Source organism: Paralichthys olivaceus, chromosome 11 (genome assembly GCF_024713975.1).
Source record: "Paralichthys olivaceus isolate ysfri-2021 chromosome 11, ASM2471397v2, whole genome shotgun sequence".
NCBI classification, from domain to species: domain Eukaryota; kingdom Metazoa; phylum Chordata; class Actinopteri; order Pleuronectiformes; family Paralichthyidae; genus Paralichthys; species Paralichthys olivaceus.
Genome location: NC_091103.1, coordinates 9416775 through 9441915, shown reverse-complemented (window position 1 = coordinate 9441915; position 25141 = coordinate 9416775). Strand labels below are relative to the sequence as shown.

Genomic DNA, 25141 nt, shown 5'->3' with positions numbered 1-25141 from the left:
ACTCCACAGTAGAGTTGGTACAATTTTTTGTTTTTATTTACGCTAGTATTTCCCTTTCAGTTAAGTCATATTCTTCCACTTATCAATGACAGATCCCCTTTTATTATTAATATGCATGACAACAGAAAGGAATTCAACTTATGTTCGGGTTAAGATGACACTTTACACACAGCTTAAAGCATGTAAGGAAGTTAAGTACATCAAGGTAAATACAGGCTCTTATTTCAGACCATTCTTAACAGAGAACTGGATGGACTGAGATCTAAAGTCTTCATCATAACCATCTAAACACACAACCTACGGGAGTGTTCATGGATCTAATCCGGCTGTTGCTAGGTGAACAAAGGTTCTACCAGCCTGTCGTCTTCCGCCTCCATGTTTGTTCTTGCACGCAGGAGGAAAACAGGACAGGGGGAGTGGGTGGAGGACAGATGGGTGGGGTCTCCATCTAAAAGTTTTGAATTCATCATGTTCACATCTGTACACACCAAAAAAAAAAAAAAAAAAAAAGTAATGGTGACCGAGGGAAACACCACAACACCTGGCATACACGGACCTCAGCAACAGGGAGGGTTCAGAGTAAATACACACACACACACACACACGGTACGGTTAAGGGGCCGAGGGTGGAGGGTGGAGGGCCCTGGGGATTTAGGAGCCGTGGTCCCGTCCTTGCACATACACAGACACAGTCTCACACAAGCACTGTACACGGCACAAGGTCACCTAAATACATGGAACCAATGAAGGAGAGCTAACATCTAGGAGGGTGGATTGTACAGCCTGGTACAGACTGAGAGGGAGTTAAAATTCTTATTTAGACCATCAGGTCACACACACTCACTCTCTCTCACTCACTCTCTCTCTCAAACAAACACACACACAAACACACACTCTCTCTCTCTCTCACACACTCACACACACACACACAGTGACATACGTCTGTATGTATTTAAAACTCCATAAAGCTACACGCCTGTGCAGAATATACTATCATTACTTAGTGTTGCTAGCTATAGCCATTGACATGGCAATATATGTTCAAATATTATATGTAACCTTTTTTTCCTCAGAATATACAATGATGAAATGCAGTATACAGACAAACGAGACAATGTAAGCCATTCACATGTTCAGTACATCAAAAGTAAGAGCTTCACGAGTGCAAAGTCCAATGCTCCTCCACCTACTTCAAAGGTTCGTTGCTGAGCTTTAGCAAGTCCACTTCTGCACAAACCATAAACCAATAAAAAAAACATAAACATTAAACACAAGAAAAGAAACTTTGTAAATAAGTAGTCATAAATATGGAATGTGAAAAACAAAGAGACATGTGGTCCAATTTCTTTTCAAACGATACAAATAAAAGTCCTTCAAGCAGTTAAATGTTTTTTCTGATAACACAACAACAGAATAAAAAAATAGTACTCGAAACCAGAGTGGGCTGTTGCTTGCTATGTGGCCCCTGTTGTGAGTAGAAGACCATGGGAAGCTGGTGAGGAACACAAAGAGAGAAGGACAGATGGGGGGAAGGTGTTGGGTCAAGTCGTGACGGGGGTTAGGGTGGGGAGGTGGGTGTTGTGTGTTCACATGCCATAACCGAAGTTGGGCTGTGGTGGCTGGGCGTAGCCTGGTGCTGCTGTGTAGCCGTAGCCGTAGGCCTGCTGGGGAGGCACAGCCACGTTGGGCCCTGCTGTGAGCATGAGCTGGGGTGTGCCTGCAACAGAAACATCAAGATGAGTCTTTACAGTAGGCGCGGCTGTAGTCGCTGTCAGAAAGGTTCTCTAGGTCCCGTCTAAGAACCTGGTCAGACCTGATATTAACTTCTGTTCTGAGCGATGTCATTACAAGCGGTCGGCACAAACTTTGTCTGTTCACATCTGGTATTAAAATACAACTTGAAAGTTTCTCCTCTGACCAATTGCATTTCCCTGCCCTATAGGCAAATACACACGTACGTCATTTCTGTTCATGAAGACCAAATATTATGGTATTATATTATATAAGGTTCAGATCCATCCGAAGCTGCATTAGTGATCCAACTAGACTATTCCATTTCGAAGGCTCCTTCAAATGTGGCAAACAAATACTTCCACTGAGTGGGTCCTTCTTGGGCCAACCTATCCCAGGATTCATTGCACTTTGGTGATGAATCATTTTTCAAAGAGGTAGTGGCGTCAGCATGTGACGAGATGTCCCATCAGTTCAGGTGTTAAAAAACCAGGGGGCATTGAAACTTCCTTGTCATGTCCACTTGCCGATCTGTTGCTAGGCAACACCCGGGAGAGCTGGACAAGCTGGTTCCCAGAACACCTCTGAGTGAGGTTTGAGTGATCAGCTCTCATAATGCATTTGGGGGCAGTAACACCTGAACTTGTGATGGGATCACTCAGGATGAATGTTCACACCAGGTCTGAACTGATTTTAAATGTCATAGTGATGTGATTATAACCATGTGTGTGGTCTTTTTACCGTAAACAATGGGCTGAGACTCCGTGGCCTGCTCCTCCTGTTTCCTCAGGGACTCGGAGGCTTCAAGTTTGTCAACCTGTGGAAAAAAACAAGAGTGACCGTGTCAGACTTCAGTGACGCTGCGGCCGACTGGGCTCTTGAAGGGCGACAGCTGAAATGCCTTGTTTGTAAAAAACTGACCTCTGGGTTATTTCACTGGCTGACGGATGGGACCATTCCTGATAGGCGAAGACGAATAAAGTCCAGATTTAAATAAAATCGGGCTGCAGGAGGCAGGCCTCTCTAATGTGTTGTTGGGGGCCGTCTATAAGGCAAAAGGAGTAACTACAACTAGAGAGCTACTGGATGCTCTATGGAGCTTGGCTACAACAGGCTATCAGATAGGAACCCACTTCTTTGTGGAAGGTATTAGGGATTAGGAGAGGAGACAAAAACAAAGCTACAGGGTAATAATGGTCCCACCATCCAGCCACCCAAATCATCTACACTAACATGTTGGAAACGTAGAGTATGTAGAGAACCAGCCTGCACCAGAACAGACTTACAAGGAACAACACTTATATTTTTCACCCCTCTAGTAAGTTTGTCCACCTCTCAGCAGGATATCAAAACGCCCTCTGAACATGTGTGAACTGAAGCTGGTGGACAGAGGCTTGACTAGCCTTCAGCAGTGAACAGGCTTCGGTATTTCTCTCAGCATTAACTCAAATATTTTTTAGACCGTGAACCAAACAGAGAAGTCTCGATTCTGAAAGCATGATCTCTAAAGGTGACTTGGCACCAACACGACAGAGTAACAACACAGTCATTCAGTAAAACTCAGGCTAGAAAGATGCTTTATGTGCTTCTTTCATTTATGTAAGGTTATTTCACCCTCATCTTGAGACACAGTACAAGTGTGGTTCACTCTCTGATCCCTTATAGCTTCCTGTGGACTATGGCTATGTCCATGTTAATGCTTTAGATTTACATTGAATCACTTAATCTTGTTTACACCTGGGGTCTACATTACTCCGGATTTTCAAACTGAGCCCTTTAGAAACGCCACTGACTCTATTTCAGTTTGAAAAACTATCACCCTGTGCTGGCGTGACAAGAAAAAACATGAGATGAAAATGTACTGGATTATAAATGTTTAGCAGGTTTCTACAGTGTAGAGCAAATCATTATAGTTGAAAAAAGGACTTCCAACTAAAACAATGGTAAAAAAAACTTTTCAAAAACCTATTTAATCCTCAATGAATACACAAATTATTTGATCAAATAACAGTTGGTTATTTATTTGTTTTTGATGATTTACTTGCCCGTCAATAAGAGGTTGTGTTTTCATTGCTGTTTGTTTGTAGGATTAAGCAGAAACTATTAAACACATTTTATTGAAACCTGGTGGAAGGGTGGGGTTTGAGCCGAGGAAAACCCCATTTCATCTTGGAGTGGATTCAATTACAGTCGCAGATCCAGGATTTCTTTTCATGTCCTTTGACATTGCGAGGACATTATTGTGAATTTCTCATGGAATAAGGCAGAGATCTTGACCCCAAAAAATATGGTCTGTTTGGAAGACTTCTATCTACGAGTGTGCATTTATTAGTAATCAAAAATATTTGCAGGTAAGATTAAGTGATTTTTATCCCATTTGCCTTATTTTCTCTCCTCCTTCCTCGTTGCCCCAGAGTTTTGAAAACCAATCACCAACACTTTGTAGAGTCAGTCAAGTGTGTTTGCAGCTTTAAACATTTTGAGAATCATTTTGCTAAAACTGCTTGGTCCTCTTTGGTGCTTTAGTGTTTGCTGAGCAGCTCAGAGGCGGATAACGACGGGGAAAGGACAAAAGACAAAGCTAAAAACAATTCAAAGAATTAAGCAGCCAGTGAAAAGCTTCACATATCATCCTCAGCTACGACAGTGTGCAGCTTAAACACTGATGATGATGATGATAATGCAGGATAGGCTTTGCTTACAGTGGTTTTGGGTTCAGTTCTCTACATACGCTCTAGTTTCATACGACAGTCAGTCTGGTTAAGCAGGCTGTTTGAAGAGAAGACAGGCTGTTGTTTTGTTTGAGAAGAGAGGGTTGAGAGACATGCTGAAGCGGCAGTTTAGTTTGGTTTCTTCTTGAAGGGTGCATAAGAAAGACAGAGACAGAGAGAAAGCAGAGCCATAGTGGAGGGTGACAGAGTGTGACACGGGGTTGAGGGGATGAGTTTGTTCAGCCAGTTCAAGGTTTCCAGAAGCAGGCACAGCCAACAAAGATGTCTTCTAGCCAGGCCTGAGTGCTACTGATGCTACTGGGGGAGGGGAGGTGCATGCTTGTTGCTCTTCATGTTATGTCATTTCCCCCCCAAAGAACTTGTCCAAATTAAATATTTGCTCATTCACTCGAGTTGCCTGTCGCTTGAAGAGACCACACTTTACAGTATCACAGAATGCTCAGAGAAACATATACTGTCAAAACATACAGCCTTCTAAAAAGAACCTAATGATAATGATTCTAATTGTCTGTGTTCTTCTAACGCACAAGATAAATTCAGGTGTATAGAAAGACATGGAGGGAAATAGATAGGTCTCTGAAAGAATGGTCACTTCATTAAAATGAAAGCCTCATTGGCGCTTGTATTATTGAAATTAGATTGTACACTTAGCTGCAGTCTTTGCTACTGTGCCACTGTCCATACACAGATATTAAATATATCCCCTCCAGTTCTTAAAAATATCATGAAGGATTATTATTCTCAAAATATTTAAACTCCCATTACACACTGTCAACAGGGTCAAAAATGATCCAAACCAATATTGTCATGAACAACTACACAATCAAGTACGGAGCTTTTCCACAGCAGCCATTGAAATAAAATAGTCAACCATTAATTAAGGTTCTTTTCTATTGAGGTTAACAGTCTTAATTTATCTGATTAGTAACACGTGTGTTCAACTACTCTTTCATGTCAAAATGGCTGCTGTGAAAAAGCTCTATTGAACTGAACTAAACGTGACGTCAGGATGATGGTTGGCAGCAGACTGCAGCTGAGTGCTGTTACAAGAGAGTTTGAACATTATAATTCTTCTACAAGTCTGTGAATAAGCACCTGACCACAGCAGGTGAGCCAGTTCTCCAGAGCGACACTCTTCACACATGCCTGAGGAGACCTATGAGTGTGCTGGTTTAAGAGGACGGCTCACAGTGTCCAGCAAGCGGCGCAACAAGACTGTCCCAATTCAAAGGTTCCTCAAAATGCCTTCCACCCCCGAGTTAGAGGCCCCACTAGGTGGATCCGTACTGGCCAAACATATCCCAAGATTCATTGTGCTTCTGTTTTTGCAGCAGCAAGCAAGGTGATAGCTTTTTTTTTTTTTTTTTTTTTAAATGTAAGTGGTCAAACAAACCGGTATTGGTACACATGTTAAAAAACATCTATTCAACTATTCATTATTTGTTGTACTGAGTCAAACTGAAAGCCGTCATTGACACCAGCACACCGATCAGAGCCCTGAGGCATGAGTGTTAAGAGCCACGCCCTGGAGGTTTGTGGGTTTGAAGGTGATCTAGTGGAGATGTGGAGTTTATGATCAGAAGCAGCAAAGTGACATGGGGGGGAGGGATCATGCAGTTTCTGCTAAATTTCACTCCTCCAAACTACAGGCTACAGGAAAGGGGGGAAGAGGGTTCAAAAAGAATGATTAGAAAATGGATTCGACTTTCACCTTTTCCTTTATCGCATCAACCTGGAAAGGAAATTCAGAGAGGCAACTTAAGGAAGAAAAAAACAAATGGAAGTCTCCCAAAATAGAAACTGACAGAGAAGAGCAAACAGCGGACTTTTTACTGAAAGAAAACACAAAAATCCTGAGAGAGATGGGAGTAATAACGCCACTTTTGATACAAATGCAGACTTGAGATTACTCTGGTGAATTTCAACGTCATCGCTGAGTACAATGTAAAAATATAAAATACAGATATTAACTTGATTTCACATGATCTTCTGAAACTTAGCAATACGTGTATATATATATATATATATATATATAAATGATTCAATGTTTTAACCTGGTTGGGTTTGTCACAACAAACACCAAGAAGTAATTAGCTACAAAAAAATAAACTTTTGTGTATTTGACATCTTTTTTATTTATTTTTTTAATGTAGTTCTCTAAAATAAATGTCAAATAAATGCAACTATTCTTTTTAAAAATGCTTCACTCAGCTCTATTGTCCATGAAAACAATATGGGTTGTATATCTTTTGCAATGTAACAGGTATAAATGGTTTGACGAGTGACACAGCATTTATGAATCTCCTCTGGAACACATTTGTATGGAAAAGTAGCTTGAATGGAAGAAAACACACAAAAAAAGGAAAACACCACAAAGACACGTTACTAACAGAAGCAGAGGAAAATGAGCATGAATGGAGGAAAGAATAGGCAACACTAACACTGTGGAGAGGTGTGTCACACTGCCTGTACTTCAATGGTATTTGCAAACAACTTTAACAAGCTGCTGATACTTTACATGTATCAGATGGGTGGAAATGCCAGATATTAGTAGAGGGAACAATAATTTAAAGATTATGACGTAGTTAGGGTCTCAATTTGAACATATCTGACTCTCCACTGATAGGAGCATGTTTGCAAATACTATTTCACAAATCTTAACACCTAAGAAGAGGAAAAAATATTAGTCAACACGTAAGTGGGATGTCTTGTCTACCTTCTAATTATTCTTTCACTGTAGTTATCTCAGAACTGTAAACAATATGTATAACATGCATTTGTCTGAAGAAACCTTCTTGTCCACACACTGCCTCTGGCCAACCCACCTTAGACAGATACTCCCTCATGACCTGGATGAAGTACGGCATGGAGAAGTCCATGATGTTGTGTCGCCAGGCAGTCTCAAGCACCACGTCGGGCCGCAGGAGGTCATAGCAGGTGAAAAGGCAGGCGGCAAAACACTCCTTCTTGTCTTCATTCAGGAACCAAGCCAGGAGTTCCTCTGCCAGCTCAATGTCTTTGGACTCTGATGCATACTGCATGGCATCCTGCGGAAAGGAAAGCACCACTACAGCTGAATAAACTGACTGAGGAAAAGGGACCACACCTGTCATTTTACATGTTTGGTGTTTCTGCAGGTTTCAAAAAATTAAATTTCAGACTTTTTATGACCTTAATGTAGGAAATTTAAAATCTGTGTCAATTATTGTTACTATGACAAACACAAACAACATTGGAGTCCCAGAATTACTTATACTTACTTACTTAAAGGTAAAGTAGCCCAATAAAGTAAAAAACCCTCGAAACACCACATTATCTCACAAACTACTTCAGGCAGAGACAGTGGGTAATCATAGTCTTTCTCTCAGTCAAGTCAAATGTCAATATCAGTTCCACATTGGTTGTGTTTGTAATTTTATTAAAACGTAATATATGTATACTGTAAAACCTCTTACGTAATATTTTAACATATTTAAGACTTTTTAAATTCAGATGACTCAATTTTAGACTATTTAAGACCCCATGGAAGCAACTCATTTCATTACATTCAGTTGGTTTCTGGGATGAGATGCAAAGTTGGGAAGAACTGAATGGTCAACTGAGAGATATTGTTTTGAACTGCTATGCACCTTGTACAGTTTGTCCTTCTTGCAGAGCTCTACACTCTGTTTCCAGCGGTTGTTGCCCTTGAAAAGGTACGCTGCAATCCTCCTGAACTCAATCAGCTCGTGCTTCTCCAGGCCCTGTGCCAGCGAGATGTTGTCGAAGTTGTCATAGGCATCGATGGAAGTACGCAGAGCCTGGATAAGAGACAGAGATTAAATTTCGGCAGAAGATGAAACTTTCTCTCCATTTCAAGCGACATCAAAATGTTTAAGTAAAAATATATATATTTATATATAATCTTTTACACAATGGACAATGTTATCATATCATACCGCATAGTCTTCCTCAATGATGAAGAGGTTGTTGAGGGCCTCGTTCACTGACTTGTTGTTGTGATTCTGGACAGACCTGAGGTAAGGTTTCACCAGAGGCAGCTGCTTCACCTAAACAATGATTCCAACAAAAAAATAATTTATGTCTATTTCAAGTAATCTTCTATACTAACTACTCATTTACTTTTTAGAAGTTTATCTTCTGATGATAAGTTGTATTTAAATCCAAATAACATTTTGAGAAAACTTCACAGAAAGCATCAATGGCCCAGGACCTTGCTGAAGAAGTTGACAGCGCGCGTGTGGTCCAGTCTTGGAGAGAGGACGATGAGCAGGTCGTTCAGTAACAATGGTTTGAAATCCAGATAAAAATGGATGGCTTTGTAGTATAGCTCCACATTGGCCACCTGGAATGAAAACACATTTCCCTTGAACTTTAGCACGTTTGTAAAAAGTAGAACTTGTTTTCAGAATGTTTTTACTAATTTATCAACAGCATCTTTTTTCTTTTCTTACCTTGGTGACAATGTCTTTGAACTGGCCCTCCTTCCAGGCATCAGCTGGGTGGTTCATCATGGTGATGATGGCATTGTCGTATTCCTCGTACTTGTCATAGAGGAAAACCAGCTCTCCCCAGAGGTGGGCCTGCTCTGCTGCCCTGAGAACCTGACACACAAAAAGGTTCTCATTTAAAAGTGTTTTGGGACTTTGTTACAATATGTTGTGAGGTTGGTAACAACTCATGTTGCCGTCGTTTCCCTCGCTTACCTTTGGAATGTTGACGCGGGACCAGAAGAGCTCCAAGTGCTCCCTCATCTTCTGTGGCTTGAATTTGGAGTAGAGGATGGCGAGCTCGGTGAACATACCCATGTGTGCACGCTCCAGACCGAGAGCGGCCTCCAGCATGGTGATCAGCTCCTCAAAGTAACCACGGTCCTGCCGTACACAGAGATTTAATGAGACTACCCACAGCCATCCATACAAAATACAGGTAATTTCCCTGTAGTACACAGGTCAATTTTTACCAATGAGTTATTCTGAAAACAAACCTAATTAAAAGTTAAATTATACCTAATCCTCCTCAAACCTTACTTAAATCATTTCACATTTATATTAAGTGTGAAATGTTGTTTTAACACTGCCCCTGTAACCCTGTGTACCTGGTAGTAGTTGATGAGTTCCTCCAGTTCATCGGCGTGGACAACAATGTGTAAGCCACACATTTGAGCGAGACGGAACTCCTTTCCATCAACACACGCAAAACACACCTGGAGGAGCACAGAGTCAATCATTAAATGTATTTCATAAAAGGTGAGTGGATACGACACTGCCCAAGTTATTTATTCTTCAATGCCACTTTACAAAGGGATAGTGATTAATAAGAACTGAAGTACTTCACTGACTCTACTAAATATAAAAATGACTTTTTTCTCATTTAAAAAATAAAAGTGAGAATGTATCATCATTCCTCACCTCCTTCCATGTGCGGGTGCTGTTGGCCTTTCGGGCTCCGTCCACAGCTGCCTGGTACTCTCCCAGGTGGACCAGAGTAGAGGCCAGACGGCCAAAGTTGGACACATTGTTATAAAGCAGTTTAGCTGCCTCGTACATCTTGTCATCATAGCAGCGGTCACCCACCTGCAGGACAAAAAAGAAAGTAAATTCAGCAAAGTAGAGAATTGTATGTGTGTATGAGTGTGTACTGTATGTCTGTGTGACTTACTTGCTGAATGTGCGCATTATTGGGTCCGTTGATGAACTCCTCCAGCTCAGCCAGGCGGTTGGTCTTGGCCAGGGCAAAGATCAACTCTGTTTCAACGTACGACTCACGGGCCTTCTTACGGGCCATCTGCAGGAACTTCACCAGGTCCTCCCAGTTCCCTGCACACAGCAACCAACCCCCATCAGTTTCATAAGCACATCAATCCACTGTATCAACAAGTGTCGCACACTACATTTAGTATTGACAGTTAATGACAGATAAATTAAATCTTACCGCTTTGTGCTGCAGCTTGTCCCACTTCCATATAAGCAGAGGGGTCATCAGCTTTGATGTAGGAGTCTATGGCTTCTTTGACCAGGCCCTTCTGAAGCTGGGCCTTTGCCAGCTGACTCCACACTGGTGGCTCATTGCAGCGTTCAGCAAACTCATAAGCCCTGTCCAGGTTACCGATGTGCTCAATCAAAACCTGGATAGAAAGACACAATATTCAGATCATACTGCATCAAGCTAAGTAATGCCATTCTGGTGGCTATTATAATCAAGGTGTAGATCAAGTGTATGATTCCTGAATAACAACCCTGGCTTAAAACTGTACACAAGCTGTAGGACAGCTTCTCAGTTCACGTTGTGACTTTTAAACACAGAACATATCAAGCTGTAATAAACTGACCTGCACAGCGGAAGTGTTGACATCAAATTTTCGGAAAATAGCAAAGGCCTCCTCAAAGAGCTCATTGCTGATGGCGATGTTAGCGATGTCTGGGGCATCATAATTGTCCAGACGGTTGATGTACTCCATCACACGTGTCCGATCAGCTTTGATGGCCGTCAGGATGAGCAGATTCTGGAGGTTTCTGAAACAACCAAGACAAGGGATTCTCAGTGATTGAATAATTTTCTATGCAGCTGAAAAAAATAAATATATTCTTGAATGAGTTTTAGAACATAATCACTATTCAATAAGCTTTTGAAAAAAGTGATTTATCTGTGAAATGAACTTATTGACTTATGGACAAAAACTTCAAAACAGGTTCAAAAGGCTTGTTTTCTATGCCTTAAACATATATACTGGATTCACAGAAATCCACGAGGAAGTCAAAAACATGTGGGATATAGTAAGAAATATATAAGTAACATGCAGCCTCTCTCACCTGTGCTCGCTGAAGACAGAGTTATCCAGGACAATCTTCTCGAGCAGCTCGATGAGCTCATTGGGAAGGTCAGCGGTCATGAAAGCCTTGACTGTGACAGACACCTCCTCTGGATCCTGGGTCTCTGACAAAGCCGTCTGTACAACCTGCAGCACACAGAGACAACGAGTTATACATAGAACATCTGGAATGTCTGGTAGAGCCCGACTGATTTATTGGTCGGCAGCTAAAACCGGCCACTATGACCCATTCGCAGACACAATAGTATCAGCATATACTGTATGTTTGCTGATATGAAAACTTTTATCTTACAGAATAAACAATGCAGCATAGATGTGCATATGGTAACATTTACACAGAAACAATTGTTTATTGAATTAAATCAAGTTGTATATGTTTGGTTGCATTTACATTCTTTGCCATAACTTTATTTTATTTATAGGCCAATATTTGGGTCAAGTCAGTGATTGTGATGGCCTTTGTATTAAGTAAACAAATAGTGTGGAGATATTAGAAATACAGTTAAGGGTCGTACCTGATCAATAAGGGGTCTTCTGTAGTTGTTGGTCTCCAGCAGCACACTCGCCCACAACTCAGGGTTCTTGCGGCGCACAAGGTAGCGAGACAGACTCTTGAACAGAGAATTCTCATTGCACACCTAAAGGATAATAGAGGCAATACAAACATTTCAGATATTGACTATCTTGAAGTTTTCATATCATCAGCTAAAATGTGAATATGAGAAATAACCACAGTGTAATATAATTTTAACTTAAAGACTCACATGAATCAGTTCCTGGTCACACTGTCCTCTTTCATAGGCCACACAGGCCAGGTGGGGGTCCCTCTTCTCACAGTACTTGCCGACCACACAGCTGTCATAGTAGGGGTTCTCCCTCAGGAAGCGCTCAGGGTTGTTGTTGCTATCAATGTAGATCTTGGCAAGAGCATTGTGGGTAGCGGGCTCCTCGCAACCTTCATGAATACGAGCCTCCAACCAAGGCAGCAGCAGCTTCAGCCTGGAGAACGACAAACAGGAAGTATTTTTCATTAATCTTCAGCTTCGTCTTATTACTTCAGACAAATATTTGAATGCTCAAACTGATAAATGAGGGATTCTCTATTTCTACACAGTTCAATTAATTCCCTTGTTCTTACCTGTTTCTTTTCTCCACTTCAGCGACCAGTTCATCTGTGGAGAACTGTCCTCGCACCACCATGATAAGGTTCTTAATCACATCCTCGGCACAGTCTACATCCAGTAACCCTCCAATGACGACTGGCAGACGGCTTGGGTTCACCTGGAATAAATTATCCTCACGTTACTATTCAAACATTTCCATTCAGTTAGAGATCAAAGCCTGAGACAGTATGGATGTTGAGATGGATGGAGGGATGGGAAGAGAGGAAAGAAAATTATAAAATGGAGCTCCTAGTCATTCAAGGCCAGTGATTCTATCAACAACTTTTCATCTAAGTTGGGTAAAATGTAATTGAGTAGTAACGTACCTTCTGCACATAAATTTCGATATATTTCTGCAGGCTGTTGCGGTACAGGTACAGCACCAGGTCATGGACAAAGTCAAAGCGATCACACACAATGATTAAAGGCAGCTGGTCAGTCAGCTTGGCTTCCTGTAAAATAGAAATAATGTTGGTATTTCTTAATTAGTACAAACTTTGATGAGCAGATTAGATTGTTTTATAGTGAGATGTTTCCTCTGCACTGGTTCATTTCTAACCTTGAGGAAGTTCTTCACACGTTCAGGATCATAGCAGTTACTCTCTCTGCAGATTCTCTCCACTTCTTTAATCTGCCCTGTTTTACAAGCGGCCTGGATGTATTTGAAGTGGACCTCTGGATCCTGGCTGAAGTTCACAATGGAACCCAAGAAGTAGAACAAACCTGCAACACGAAAAAAGTCAAAATCAACAAAACTAAATGAGGACGAATATGCAGGGTTCATCTAAAATTTAGATGATTGAATTTGAGACTTTTTAAGACCAAGCAGAAACCGTGAAAATGACCAGGAAAGGTGAGATTGTTTTTGTATTTTCCTAGCTTACCCTCAAAGCTCTTGAATGACTCAAACAGTTCAGTGAGGGACTGAGTACTGAGCTGCTCGTGGTACTTGGAGGCCACTTGCACACAGATCTGCAGGTTCTGGCGGATGTTTGCAGACAGCATGGCCCTCAGACACTCCAGAGAGTCCTCCACTGACAAGGAGCCAAAGAAATTCACCAACCACTGCAGAGAAAAACTGAAACTGAGCATGTGCAGAACACAGAATTGCATGTATATTCTCTTATCTTTTGTAAGTGGAAGTACTTTCTGTACCTCTGGGTTAAGAAGGTGTGTGTGCACCACAGCACGCTTTATGTCATACAAGTCAGTATAATGCTCCAGCGCCCTCTGCAGGAGACCAGCCTTCTCACACAGCTGTGCAACATGTGCACGATCATAGTGGGTGAACATCTGATTGCCCAGGATTGCGTCTGCAACCTGAAAGACATGACGCAGGAAGGAAGTCATTTCAGCATCGTTCAAAGCTTTGCCAACCAGAACATTGTAACAGAGGCAGCAGGAAATTAGATTTTTGGTAAGAGAAAAGACAATGAGATGCTTTAAAAGATAGAGAGAAACCTTGAGGGTTGGATTTAAAAAAAGACAATAAGCATTTTGATTCTGATGTATTCACATTTTTATTTACCTGTGGGGCATGGACCAGATTCATTTCCAGCAGGCGTGTCTGCAGTGGTCCCTCCATGGGTCTGTTGTTCTTCAGGGCGTCTAATAGGAAGGATGTGCACTGCTGGATCAGGTTGTACTCCATGAACACATCAACAATCTGGAGAAATTAGAGAAATCATCACACATGTCAAACTGAAAACATGTAATAAATAATTTAGATTTTTTTATTTATTATTTGGCTACAGTCAGAAGAGCAACAACTTTCTGTCGCATGATTACTCAGACCATCACTGTCCTTTACCTGTGTAATGTCAGCAAGTGGCTCTTCATCCTGAACCAGCATCTGGGAGAACTGAAGTCCTTGCTCTGGACTGATCCGCATTACGTTCCTCAGCAGGAAGATCCAGTCTGGAGTGTAGCCCACCTACAGGGACAACAGATCTTTAATCCCAGTAGCCCGATATCTGAAGTACACCTTCGCTACCATCACAAACAAATGTAAAGACAACAGGAGAACAATGGGTAAATTACAAATTACCTTCTTCGCGTAGAGGACAATCTTCTGGAACTGACCAGTCTCTGCAAAGCACTGAATGACCTTATTGGGGACATTGGCTCTGAGGTAGACACTGAGGGCAAGAGTTGGGTCGACAGACTTCACCAAGTCTCCAAGCTCCTCAGAGCACTCGAGCTGTAAACACAAAGAGCATTATTTAAAACCAGATACAGGACAAAGCAAAACAAAATTAGGAAAACTGGCACGCAGGTGTAATGCTCCATCATTAGCACTGAGTAGTGTTTGGCCCCATGTTCAAAAGAGCAGCTGTGTTTTTCATTGGAATATTTTCATGTCATGATGAAAATATTTCCCCGAAGATAAAGTTTATCCATTATAAAAACAACACTGGACACGCACCTTGTCCTCTTTCAGCCATTTCTCTAGTAGCTGCTTACGGCCCTGCTGGAGGACAGGCCTGCACAGTTCCAGAGACTCAAATTTATTAAGCTGGCCTTGGTCCAGCAGGATGCCAAAGTACTGGAGCAGAGGAGATGTCTGGCCTGGTTGAGCTGGAACACTCTGGAAACGGCGGATAGTGTCTGGGGTTCGCAGGATACCCTGGAAAAAAGGGGTAAACAAAGTATGAGTGACAGTGGGAAGATTGGAGTTAAGAAGAGTCACCTTTGAGCCTCCGTAATAGAATATATGTGTTACATTGGGTGACCATTAGTGACTGTAGTGAACGTAACAGTTGTAATGAATTACTTAATGAAACTGTCTTGTTGGTTTTAAATGACTGTGGTATGCAACACAAGGAAAGTTACGTTTATTTATACAGCACCTTTTAGACACAATGTACACAGCTTTACCAATGCATGGAAAAAATTTACATTAAAAAGACAAAAATCTTAACTTATTTAAATGTATTTGTCTTTGTTGTTTTACTAGTCCCCAGAAATCTGCATATTCTAAAGAGTCTGAGCTTAACCTAGTTGAACTGTAAGTAATGTAACTCTGAGAAGTGTTACTGGTGCTGGCACTACCTTCGGTGCATTGGCTGCCACCTTGGCAGCTTCTGAGTAATTCCCTGCTGCAAAGAGGGTGTTGAACTTCCGGGCAAACAGCTCCTCAGCACCCGCAAGGTTGTTGCGTACAGCCATGCGAAGAGCCAGGTCAGGGTTCTGGAGCACATTGGTAATGTAGGGAATGATGTTTTCCTCCTCCACGCACACTGACAACACCTGGAAAAACATATTTGCATGCTTAAATACAATGGCAATCAGTGCGCATACCACCCCCAAGGCCCCAACAGTCAATTCAATCAAGCTGCACCAAATTTCATCAAAGCTATCAGTCACCTAAAGGCACCTATTTGATCCGTGAATTATACCCTGGGAATTAGTGAAAATGTTGAAAAATCTGACCTGACCCATGCCACATCATTCCACCATGTTTCTTCGTAATCTTTCTAATAGTTTTTGTGGAATCCCACAGACAAACCAACAAACAGACAGGGATGAAAACATAAAGTCCTTGACGGATGTAATTCACTGTGCATTCCAATTAATGAATGGGAATTAATAATAATGAATGGTAAAGGCAGGGCATAGTTACCACTAACAAAGATACCCATACAGTTCATAGTTATATAAATAGCCAAAAAGAATCATTCTTAACCCAAAATAACAACAGTGATTTTTTCGAATGCACATTTGACAGTAAAACACGAAGTTCAAGTTTTATGTAAACATCCCTGTATGCAAAAATAGATCTAAGTGAATTACATCCTGTACTTGTTGTGTACTTGTCACATTCCTAAATTAAACGGGGGGATTACCCTATATTGTTGCGTGTAGTGTTGCATTATGTGTGTGTGCGTGCAACACACTGAGCTGTGTAAGGCAGAGCTGCAGGTGAGAGCCAAGAGTAATAACAGGATTAGATAGTGTAGTCTGCTCGGCCAAGCTTAGCCCTCCTGCTGGAACTTTCACATGCTGCCCGACACTGTAGATGCTGCTGCAGCTTGATATTTTCTCACAGTTTTCCTCAGTCAAGGTCACACAGCAACACCCAAAGAGCCACACTGATACACAAAAAGGGTGACACACCACAGGGAAAGGGAATCACTAACAAATGTCAGCAGAATACAGTCTGAATATAGACATACTGTGTCTCATACTGGTACAGATTTAGAAAGAATCACTACATCACTGTGTGTGTGCACACCTTTGTGTTATTTTTGGGAGTTATTCTTAATGTGAAACGAATTTAACAATTTGCAATAATGTATAAATATAAACAAACTGTATTGCACGAATTTCCTGATTGTTACCACTGATCACATTTCTCTCCCGTTTCAAGCCTCCAAGCAAGAAAATAATGGTGGCTCATATCCAAAATCAAACATGATAGATAATCTTCAGTATTTATGTGTTAGCTGTTAACATGCCAGCCTAACGGGAAAAATTCAGGATGAGTGTTTGTATTAAGCGAGTGATTTAGTGTCCTGATTCAATTATTTGACTCAACACTGCAGGGATCATACAAACATCTCACAGCTCAACATCAGATGATATTTTTTTCTCTCAGTTCAAATAAGGACAATCTGAGGGACATCACTGTTTTCAATTGAGGAGGGCCTCATGTCCGAGCATCTGACAAATACAGCTTACATTTAACTTTTAATATTGATATTTAGATTCATGTTTGATTTGGGAGCCCTACTCTGAAAAAATAAATATATGATGATATATCATTATTAAATGCTTATAATGACTAATATGTGCACAGAGATGGACTCTGATCCAGTAACATCTTTACATTGAACATGCAACCATTTAATTTCTACAGGTGTGACTTTAAAAATACACCTTTGAATTGTACACATCCATTACTGATGAACTCACATAACATTCATTCTTCCAGCACTAACTCTACAATAATACTGGGGAGGTAAATCTCTAGCAGATGGATGGAGGGCCATAGTGTGTACTTCAGAATACCTGTCCTTTTCTGTTGACTCCAATAATACCAGCAGTCGGCTCATGGGGGGCAGTGACAAAGATGGTCTCCCCGCTGATCCTGTTCATGTAGATGCAAGTACCAGTCTCCAGGTCGTACAAGTGGATGTAGCCATATTTGGTGATGAGAAAGACGACATCTTGCTTTGAGCTGATCTAAATGTACAAGAAGAGAACGGTCAGAACAGATTGATAAAAAGACAGATCGAGACACTGAAGCTAAATTAGCTTAATATTTTATTCTGTCCCATTCTGGCTCATTGATTCCAGTTTTGACATCAGACTGAGGTGCATTTGTTGGACTAAATGGTGCCATTTCAACATTTCATAAAATGTATAGTACCAGCTCTGTTTTAACAGCACTTAAATAAATCCCTCAATAGAAACTCTGTTAAGACGATTGCGTCTTCATTAAAAATCATCATTATCATAAAGCTGTGATGACAAATGAACCCATGGAGGGTGGTGTTTCCCATAAGAGAGAATCTTGTAGAACAAAAACAAACAGGCTCCACATGTGTCCTTGTAAGTGTTTTTTGTACCTGCATGGCAACAGGGAAGTCATTCTGAGCTTCTGGAGGAAAGAAAACATCGACAGCTTTCTTAGGAAATGGCTGGTTCCCAGTTGGTGGGGTCCCCACTTCAATGATATGCAGCTAGAAAGACAAAGACAAAATGAGACAAAGTAGTGTCACAATCTAAAAAGGTTTGTAACTGCTGTCAATTTAATTTGGATTTTGCTTTCTGTGAAATTATTTTCTTTCCATTATTGATTTTCAGTGCTTATCTTACTTTTCCCCCTGCCTGTCCTCGCACAGCAAAGCAGAACAGAGTTGACTCTTCAGTGTTGCCCTCCATCTTGAACTGTGCGAAGCCAGCAGCATGGCCCTCAATAGGCTGAGACACCTTCCTGTCCACTGAGTACAGCTGCATAGCTCCGACTACACGATTTTGCTGAGGAGAGAAAGCCCGCAAGTTAGCCCCAAAGGCCAAAGATCCTTTTAATAACTCTTCATCCAGTATTACAACTGAAGTGTATCATTAAAACTGCTGGTTCATTACATAAACATGCAATATCCAATTTAACGTTCCATCCCACACACTGAAGATTTCTAATTACACTGTATTGTAACTTAAAGCATAAGTGCTTAATCACAAATAAATATCCCATCATTGATCTGAGAAAGTAAGATTGTCTAGCATTTTGCTGAACCCCAGTTTATTTACCTGTGCTGAAATGCCAATGAGCAGCAGCCACTTCTGTTTTGCGTCGGTGCGATAGTTGATGATCTGGCAGCCAGCCAGGCTAGAGTGACGGTCAAAGACTTTGATTGGCTGAGAGTCCCCCTCCATGCTCCAATGGTAGACTGCGTTGTCTGTGACCAGGGCAACAGTGTTGAGGGAGATCCATTTCCAGAAGGTCACGTCATCTGTCATCGTGTGAGCCTTCATCTTGCTCTTCATCTCAATGTTGAAGATCTGCAAGGTCTTAGCCGCTGAAAATATTGAGAGACCAAGGTTACCGCACAGTGATGCAGGTGAAAGCTGTGAACACCTAACTCATTCTTATAACAGTAAAAGAAAAAAATAATAATTTATGAAATCAGTCTAGGGACTAAAGCTACCACACACAACCCACAGCAGACTTTGGGAGTAAACACAACATTTGTGCACACCAAATATCAATTACTGGAGAGAGGTTGGTAGTCAGGGATCGGTTGGAATAACACCAAAGGACCATACATAAAGCCAGTACCAGTGTAGAAAACAAGAGGCAAGACCAACAAAAGGGCAACCACTCAAGTGGTAGATCTGCATTCAGTTAGTTCTGACTGATTAGGAAAGGTTCTTCAGATAATATGAGCTAAAGATTTGAAATCACTAATGTAGAAATGTAGAAATTCAAGACACACTACACTGTCAAAGTGTGCAGCCACTTCTTTTATTTTAATGATGCCACTGTAAGGTAAAGTAAGGTGCTGCATTGGCTAAATATGTGTATTTGCAGATTTCAGGTAGATTAATTTGCAATGTGAACAGGGTTTTGCTACTTTTGACCTTGCAAACAGCAAATTGGACGCTATAAATTGTCACCAACTATATTTACATGGACACCAATATTACAACTATTGATCTTATTCTGAATAAATTATTGTTTTGATTATGGTGTTTACATGACTTGCTAATCAACCATCACTGTGTTGCTGTTCTAAAGTTAGATTATAAAATTCTGTGCAGATCTAGCACTCAAATTGTTCTTCCAACGTTTAAATTCTTTAAGAATCTTTTCTACCCAAAATACTTCAATTAGGAATCAATGTCAGCAGAAAAACATGGTGCCCAATGCGAGTCAGAATGAGGCCTCATGGCCTGTGTCCAGCCCTCCACCCACACCACCTACAAGAGAAATGAAACTCCAGGCATGCTGTTACAGCTCTTAAGGGATTCACATTGAAATTTAATCCTAAAATGAGGGACGTGGGAATTTAGGTTGGGTCTGAATGCAGATTAGCAAAAGAGGACCACAAAGCACACAAACAGATGTGACGATGGGAAGGATGCTGGACGGACGCACAATCACAGCCATTCTGGTTCTTTCCTCTTCAGTTCAGCCTCACTGGTGGAAAACCACTTCAATCAGGCCCAAACAAGCCTCAACCAAACTAAACCCTATAATTAACTGTGATATATCATTAACACAGCATATGAATGACAATGACTCACATCTAAATTGAGGTATAGTGACATTTTACATTAACAAATGCTGTCCTGACACTGTGCAGAACACTGTCTATATAAAATAAATAGTGAAAAGAAGTCCAGTACAAATCAGAAATTCCTCTTGAGAGAACAAGCACAATAAACTGTATGAACAATACAGTAATGTGCTGCAATAATGCTTATTTTGTCCTTTATTCAGTTTCTGTTTACTCTACACTTTAAATTGCAGTTTCCCAACACACGAGTTGAAGCACAAGATTTATAAGCTACTTAAGACTAATCCTCTGACACAATTTATGGGTCCGTAGACCCAGTCACAGTATATAATCTAAAGTAATACTCAAAATAGGAAAATCTGTACACTGTTACTAAAACCTGTAATTAATGTGACTATTTGCAAAACAAGAATGAAGCTATTAGTGTGGCCAAAACACAGGATGGCAAGAGGAGAGAAACTAAAAGCTGCAAATTTGTCTCTGATATTGACAGTGTTGTGTGGCTGACGTGCCAGAAAGATCCCTTCAAATCAAGGAACAAGTTCATTTGACGAGAGATAATCCAATCATCCATAAGACAATGTCACAGGCTAATCACTGGCCATCATCATGCTCAATTGACACTGCAGCTGTATTTGCATAGGCATTGGGCTAAACCACAGAACTGATTCATAAAATAAGAAGTCAAGTTTCAGCTGCGTTTCTCTCTCTTACTGGAAGCTGGAGTATACACGCTGGTTGAAAGGCAAGACAAACTATAATATATGTCAACCTTTTATTGCTGATCTTGGTTTAATTTCCATGCATTTATTAACAGTAACTGTGCTTATCCCTGTGTCATTATTATGTGTTTTTAGTGCATTCACACTGATAAGTATAAATGCACTGGCCTCTGCTGCAATCTTTGATAGATACCACCGAGTACCAAACTGGGAAAATATTAAAGCTCTGGCTTTTCTGAAGTTAGAAGATGTTTAATAAAATAGTTGTGGAATAACAATATCGCTCCAAGCAGTTTCTCCACAGATCATTGTGCAAGTATGTTCCAATCAGTATGATAGCACTGGCCTCAGCTGGCTGACATTATTTATACTTATAAAGGTTAAAAACACACACAAAAAATATTTTGATTAAAAAAATATAAATTCTTATGAGAATAAGGTACACTTTATTAGAACATGTCGATGTGACAGTAAGACAATATAGCATTGCAAACTTTAATTTAAGACTGAATGAATGCCATCACTTGATTTTCCCATTGTTTAATGGAGCATATTGTTACTTTCCAGCATGATTTTACTGCATACATACATACTACATACTGCTGACTATTTTATAAGGCACAAAACATTTTGTAATGAATACTCTCTATTTTTATTTACTCTAGAGTTTGTTTTTTTCTGGCAGACGTATTATGTTGTAGAGGGTGCCTTTCGGTTGTCAATGACAATAGTTGAATGTTGCAAAGTTTAGTTTTTTATGAAAATGTCCTTTTCACAGTACCTATGTTTAATTTGAAGATTTATTTGAATCAATTCCTGAAATGTTTTAACACCGCTTCTGTGCTTTCACTGAACTATACTGCCACCATAGGAATATAATGTATATATCTATGTTTATAATGCAAATTAAACAAAACCCCACATGGGCAGGATGGTCATCGTAATTAATAATCTATCTGAAAGATGTAAGCCTTTATACCAATATCCATACTGATGGAAAATGCATTTTAGAAAATGTAAGCTGTAATATAACATTTGTACATTGTAGCAAATGGGACAAACACCTGCACAGAAAAAAAGCTCCCCTCTTATTTTCATTATGCCCCGTTTGCGTTATCAATGTAAATACAAGCATTCATTATATTTACTATCAGTCCTGTGCAAACATTTCAAGACAGTGCATACAAGATCACACTTTGACAACTCATGATATGTAAAATTCAACTCACCGTCTGCAAACATAAGAAAGCAGTAAGAAATGAAAAAAGAGCAAAAACAAGCAAAATAGACAAAGCATTCATGACAGCATGACAATTTACTCGCACTGGTACTACATCTAGTTGTCCTGGAAAATCATTGTCTTGAACATTTAAATTTATCGATATTGATAATTAAGTTATTTACGACAAACAGAAATGAGGTGATCTACATATGAACATCAAAATGAAAAGCAGACTGTGACAGCTACATAACCGACTGACAACACAAACAATATATACACAAACTGTCCAACATATTAGAGGAGCACAACAGCAACGTATGTGACCGGCCAAAACTTGAAATCTTTTGGTCTATGTGCTTTAAAAAAACCTAGCACGCTCTCTCACTAGGTGGCACATCAAACTACGAGCTAACAGTAATAAATATATGCATGTTTGCTGGTGCTTACCTTTGAGGGCGATAACTTTGCTAGCAGGGTTCATGATGGCGCTGTCTGCAGAGATGGGCCTGCGGATGGGATTGTTGGGGTCGCCCAAATCTATGATGACGACCTGGGCCTGCTCACCCACTTTCTCCCTGATGCAGATGAACTTGTCAGACTCCATGGTCAGAGTGCTGAATCCAATGTTGGCTGGGTTGATGCCCAGGTTCTGGAGCTAAAATCGGGATGTATGGTCTGTTTTAGTAGCAGCTCATGGCAGAAACGTTTCGTTTAAAAAATGACAGTACAAGAAACATTTCAACTGTGGTTGAAATGTTTAGGAGAACCAGGAACATCATTTAAACAACAAAACAATTTAGGAGTTATTATCCATTCAGTCATTTTGAGTCACACTAGAAAAAAATCAAAATGAATCAAAACTAAGATGATGAGATTATAGGTATCCCAAACCATGACTTACTTCTCTTTTTCAATAAAGGATGCTTGTTTAAATTTCCAGCACAACAGCCCCTTAATGAACAAATGCCTTTGATAGTATTAAACCCTGACAAGCAGGAGTCAGCCACACATTCTGAAAACTAGTTTTTGTCTTCAGATCAATTTCTATTTTATCATTAGTCTGGTGGGTATGAGTTATTCCATCACTGCAAATGTGGTCTCTGAGATACAGTGGCTTTGAAAAGTTTTTCACAGCACATGGAGCTCTGTTGCTACAACTATGCCCTGGGTTATAGTTGTACAGCAGCATCCTTCAAGGGCAACAATGTGGACAGTGTAACAGAGACTGGCACACGCAGTTACGCATTAAATCTGACATTTGTGATAAAAGGTCATAATGTAAAAACTGCATCCCGTCCGGTTCAAATCTGAATTGAACCATTACGTGAGAAGCTAAATTAAACTAAGCACAGCTTGTTCAGTCAGAGCCTGAGGAGAACCAGCTGAGGGTGAGCACGACGGCACTGGCTGTAATCCGGTCCCATGTGTTTTCTAAAACAAGGTGATGTGTATGTGTGAAGAGAGAGGGCTGGATAATGGTGTCGTTTCTGACAGGATGGACGGATCACCTGCTTCACCTTGGACAGCTGGAGGAGGTGATCGCGTCTCACAGTTGGAAAACACAACAGGATGTATTCAGCTGTTAAAAACGGCCTGTCGTGACACACCATCACAAAAACGTGAAATGGCACAGGGGCCAGTCAGACTGCAGCTTCTCGCTTTGGTACCTCACTTGACACTCCATCATCACCCCCTCCATCATCACCACCGCCACCATCATCATCATCATCAGATGTTCGGTGTGATAACAACATCACGGCTGCAAAACAGATCCAGATCTCACAGAGCTCAGGTTTAGACAACTCGCCTCCAACATCGTTCGCGACACTAGCTGTCACGGTTAGCTAGCTGATGTCGCGGCTATAAGCTACCGTGGCCACGTATGTGTCAAACGCGTGATAACTTGTCACTGAAGGTCAGCGCACATGTTTAATGATAACCGGTTTCTCCCCCCGGTTCTCGGTGACAGCTAACATCGACGAACAACATCACTGAAATGAAGAATTGCTGCTAACCTGAAAAAGGGTAGCTGCTAGCTAAACGGGGGAGGGGAGGTCATTCATTTGCTGCGGGTATTGACGTTTAGCTTAGCTAGCATCCTGTCAAACGACGGCTGAGCCGGTAAATAAGCAAAGAGATGGATTTTTTTGAAGGGGGGGTTCATTCAGCTTTTAGGTTTTGATCACATACCTGCAGGTGCTCCTGGAAGCGGATAGGCAGGATTTGAGCCATGGCGTTTTCCTTGAGCTTCTCCGGAGTCCTGAAAATCTAGCCGTGCGGCTCGCTAGCTAGCCAGTAGCAGCGCGCTAGCTACGACCTCCTCACTGTACGTGTAGGTCGGAGCCAATCAGTGAAAAAAGGAAAAAAAACACGATTAATTGTGGAATATGCGGCGTTGATGGTCGCGTTTTCTGAAAGCTGGGATCAGCAAAGACGTGGAGTGTGTCCCCCCTTCAGAGCGCGCTCCCCGCACCGCATCGATGGATGGCAGTGGCTACGGCTGATCTTCTGTCCAAAATCCGCAATGGCGGCGGAAACGGCTCAGAGCTTTCCCCCAGTCCGGAAACATCCAGGGAGCTCTGGAAGGACAGCGACTCTGCAACCGAACATTCATACGAGATATATTTCAAATTGTTGGTTTAGTTTATTCAAGATGTCACATTGTAGCCTCGTTTTCACTGTTCACAACCCGTAAAATATTCTGCGTAAAACCAACTCAGAATCCGTCAACCTACGTCAGTTCCGCACCAAATTAGCAAACTACCATTTTTTCAGTAATTGACATATTTCTAAAACTCAGTCCCACTGTTAACTCTTCACAGAACACTTGGTACAGTTTGGGACAAATGCAAGCATTTTTTTAAATTTAGTGAAACTATATGATTTAAATGTCTCATACAATTTAATCTAAACTAAAATTTAGTTTGAAGCTAGAATTTTACTCATGCTTATTTATTTTAATCAAATGTGGATTCGATGTCTACAGTTAAAGTA

At 40.9% G+C, this 25141-nt stretch overlaps 1 protein-coding gene across 4 annotated transcripts; it reads right to left on the bottom strand.

The window, feature by feature from the left end:
* Positions 1-9: 9 nt before the first annotated feature.
* Positions 10-24690, bottom strand: LOC109634499 (clathrin heavy chain 1-like). Of its 4 annotated transcripts, XM_069534085.1 has the most exons (34): positions 24338-24688; positions 22595-22802; positions 18714-18982; positions 18279-18440; positions 18029-18142; positions 17469-17642; positions 15510-15707; positions 14884-15084; positions 14506-14658; positions 14269-14391; positions 13987-14124; positions 13614-13778; positions 13343-13523; positions 13018-13181; positions 12785-12910; positions 12434-12576; positions 12060-12294; positions 11811-11933; positions 11276-11421; positions 10795-10978; positions 10398-10590; positions 10125-10282; positions 9875-10039; positions 9562-9669; positions 9170-9337; positions 8918-9067; positions 8677-8808; positions 8402-8512; positions 8093-8263; positions 7289-7510; positions 6175-6195; positions 2653-2690; positions 2473-2548; positions 817-1717 (listed from the first exon to the last, which is right to left on the bottom strand). In XM_069534085.1, the coding sequence occupies exons 1-33, from the start codon at positions 24377-24379 to the stop codon at positions 2518-2520; spliced, it is 4917 nt and encodes a 1638-aa protein (XP_069390186.1). In that variant the 5' UTR covers positions 24380-24688; the 3' UTR covers positions 817-1717; positions 2473-2517. The 4 variants fall into 4 exon arrangements, with proteins under 4 accessions (XP_019950557.1, XP_019950560.1, XP_069390187.1 ...); XM_020094998.2 differs by lacking the exon at positions 2653-2690 and having other exon boundaries at positions 10-1717; XM_020095001.2 differs by lacking the exons at positions 2653-2690; positions 6175-6195 and having other exon boundaries at positions 10-1717; positions 24338-24690.
* Between the last annotated feature and the right edge of the window lie 451 nt (positions 24691-25141).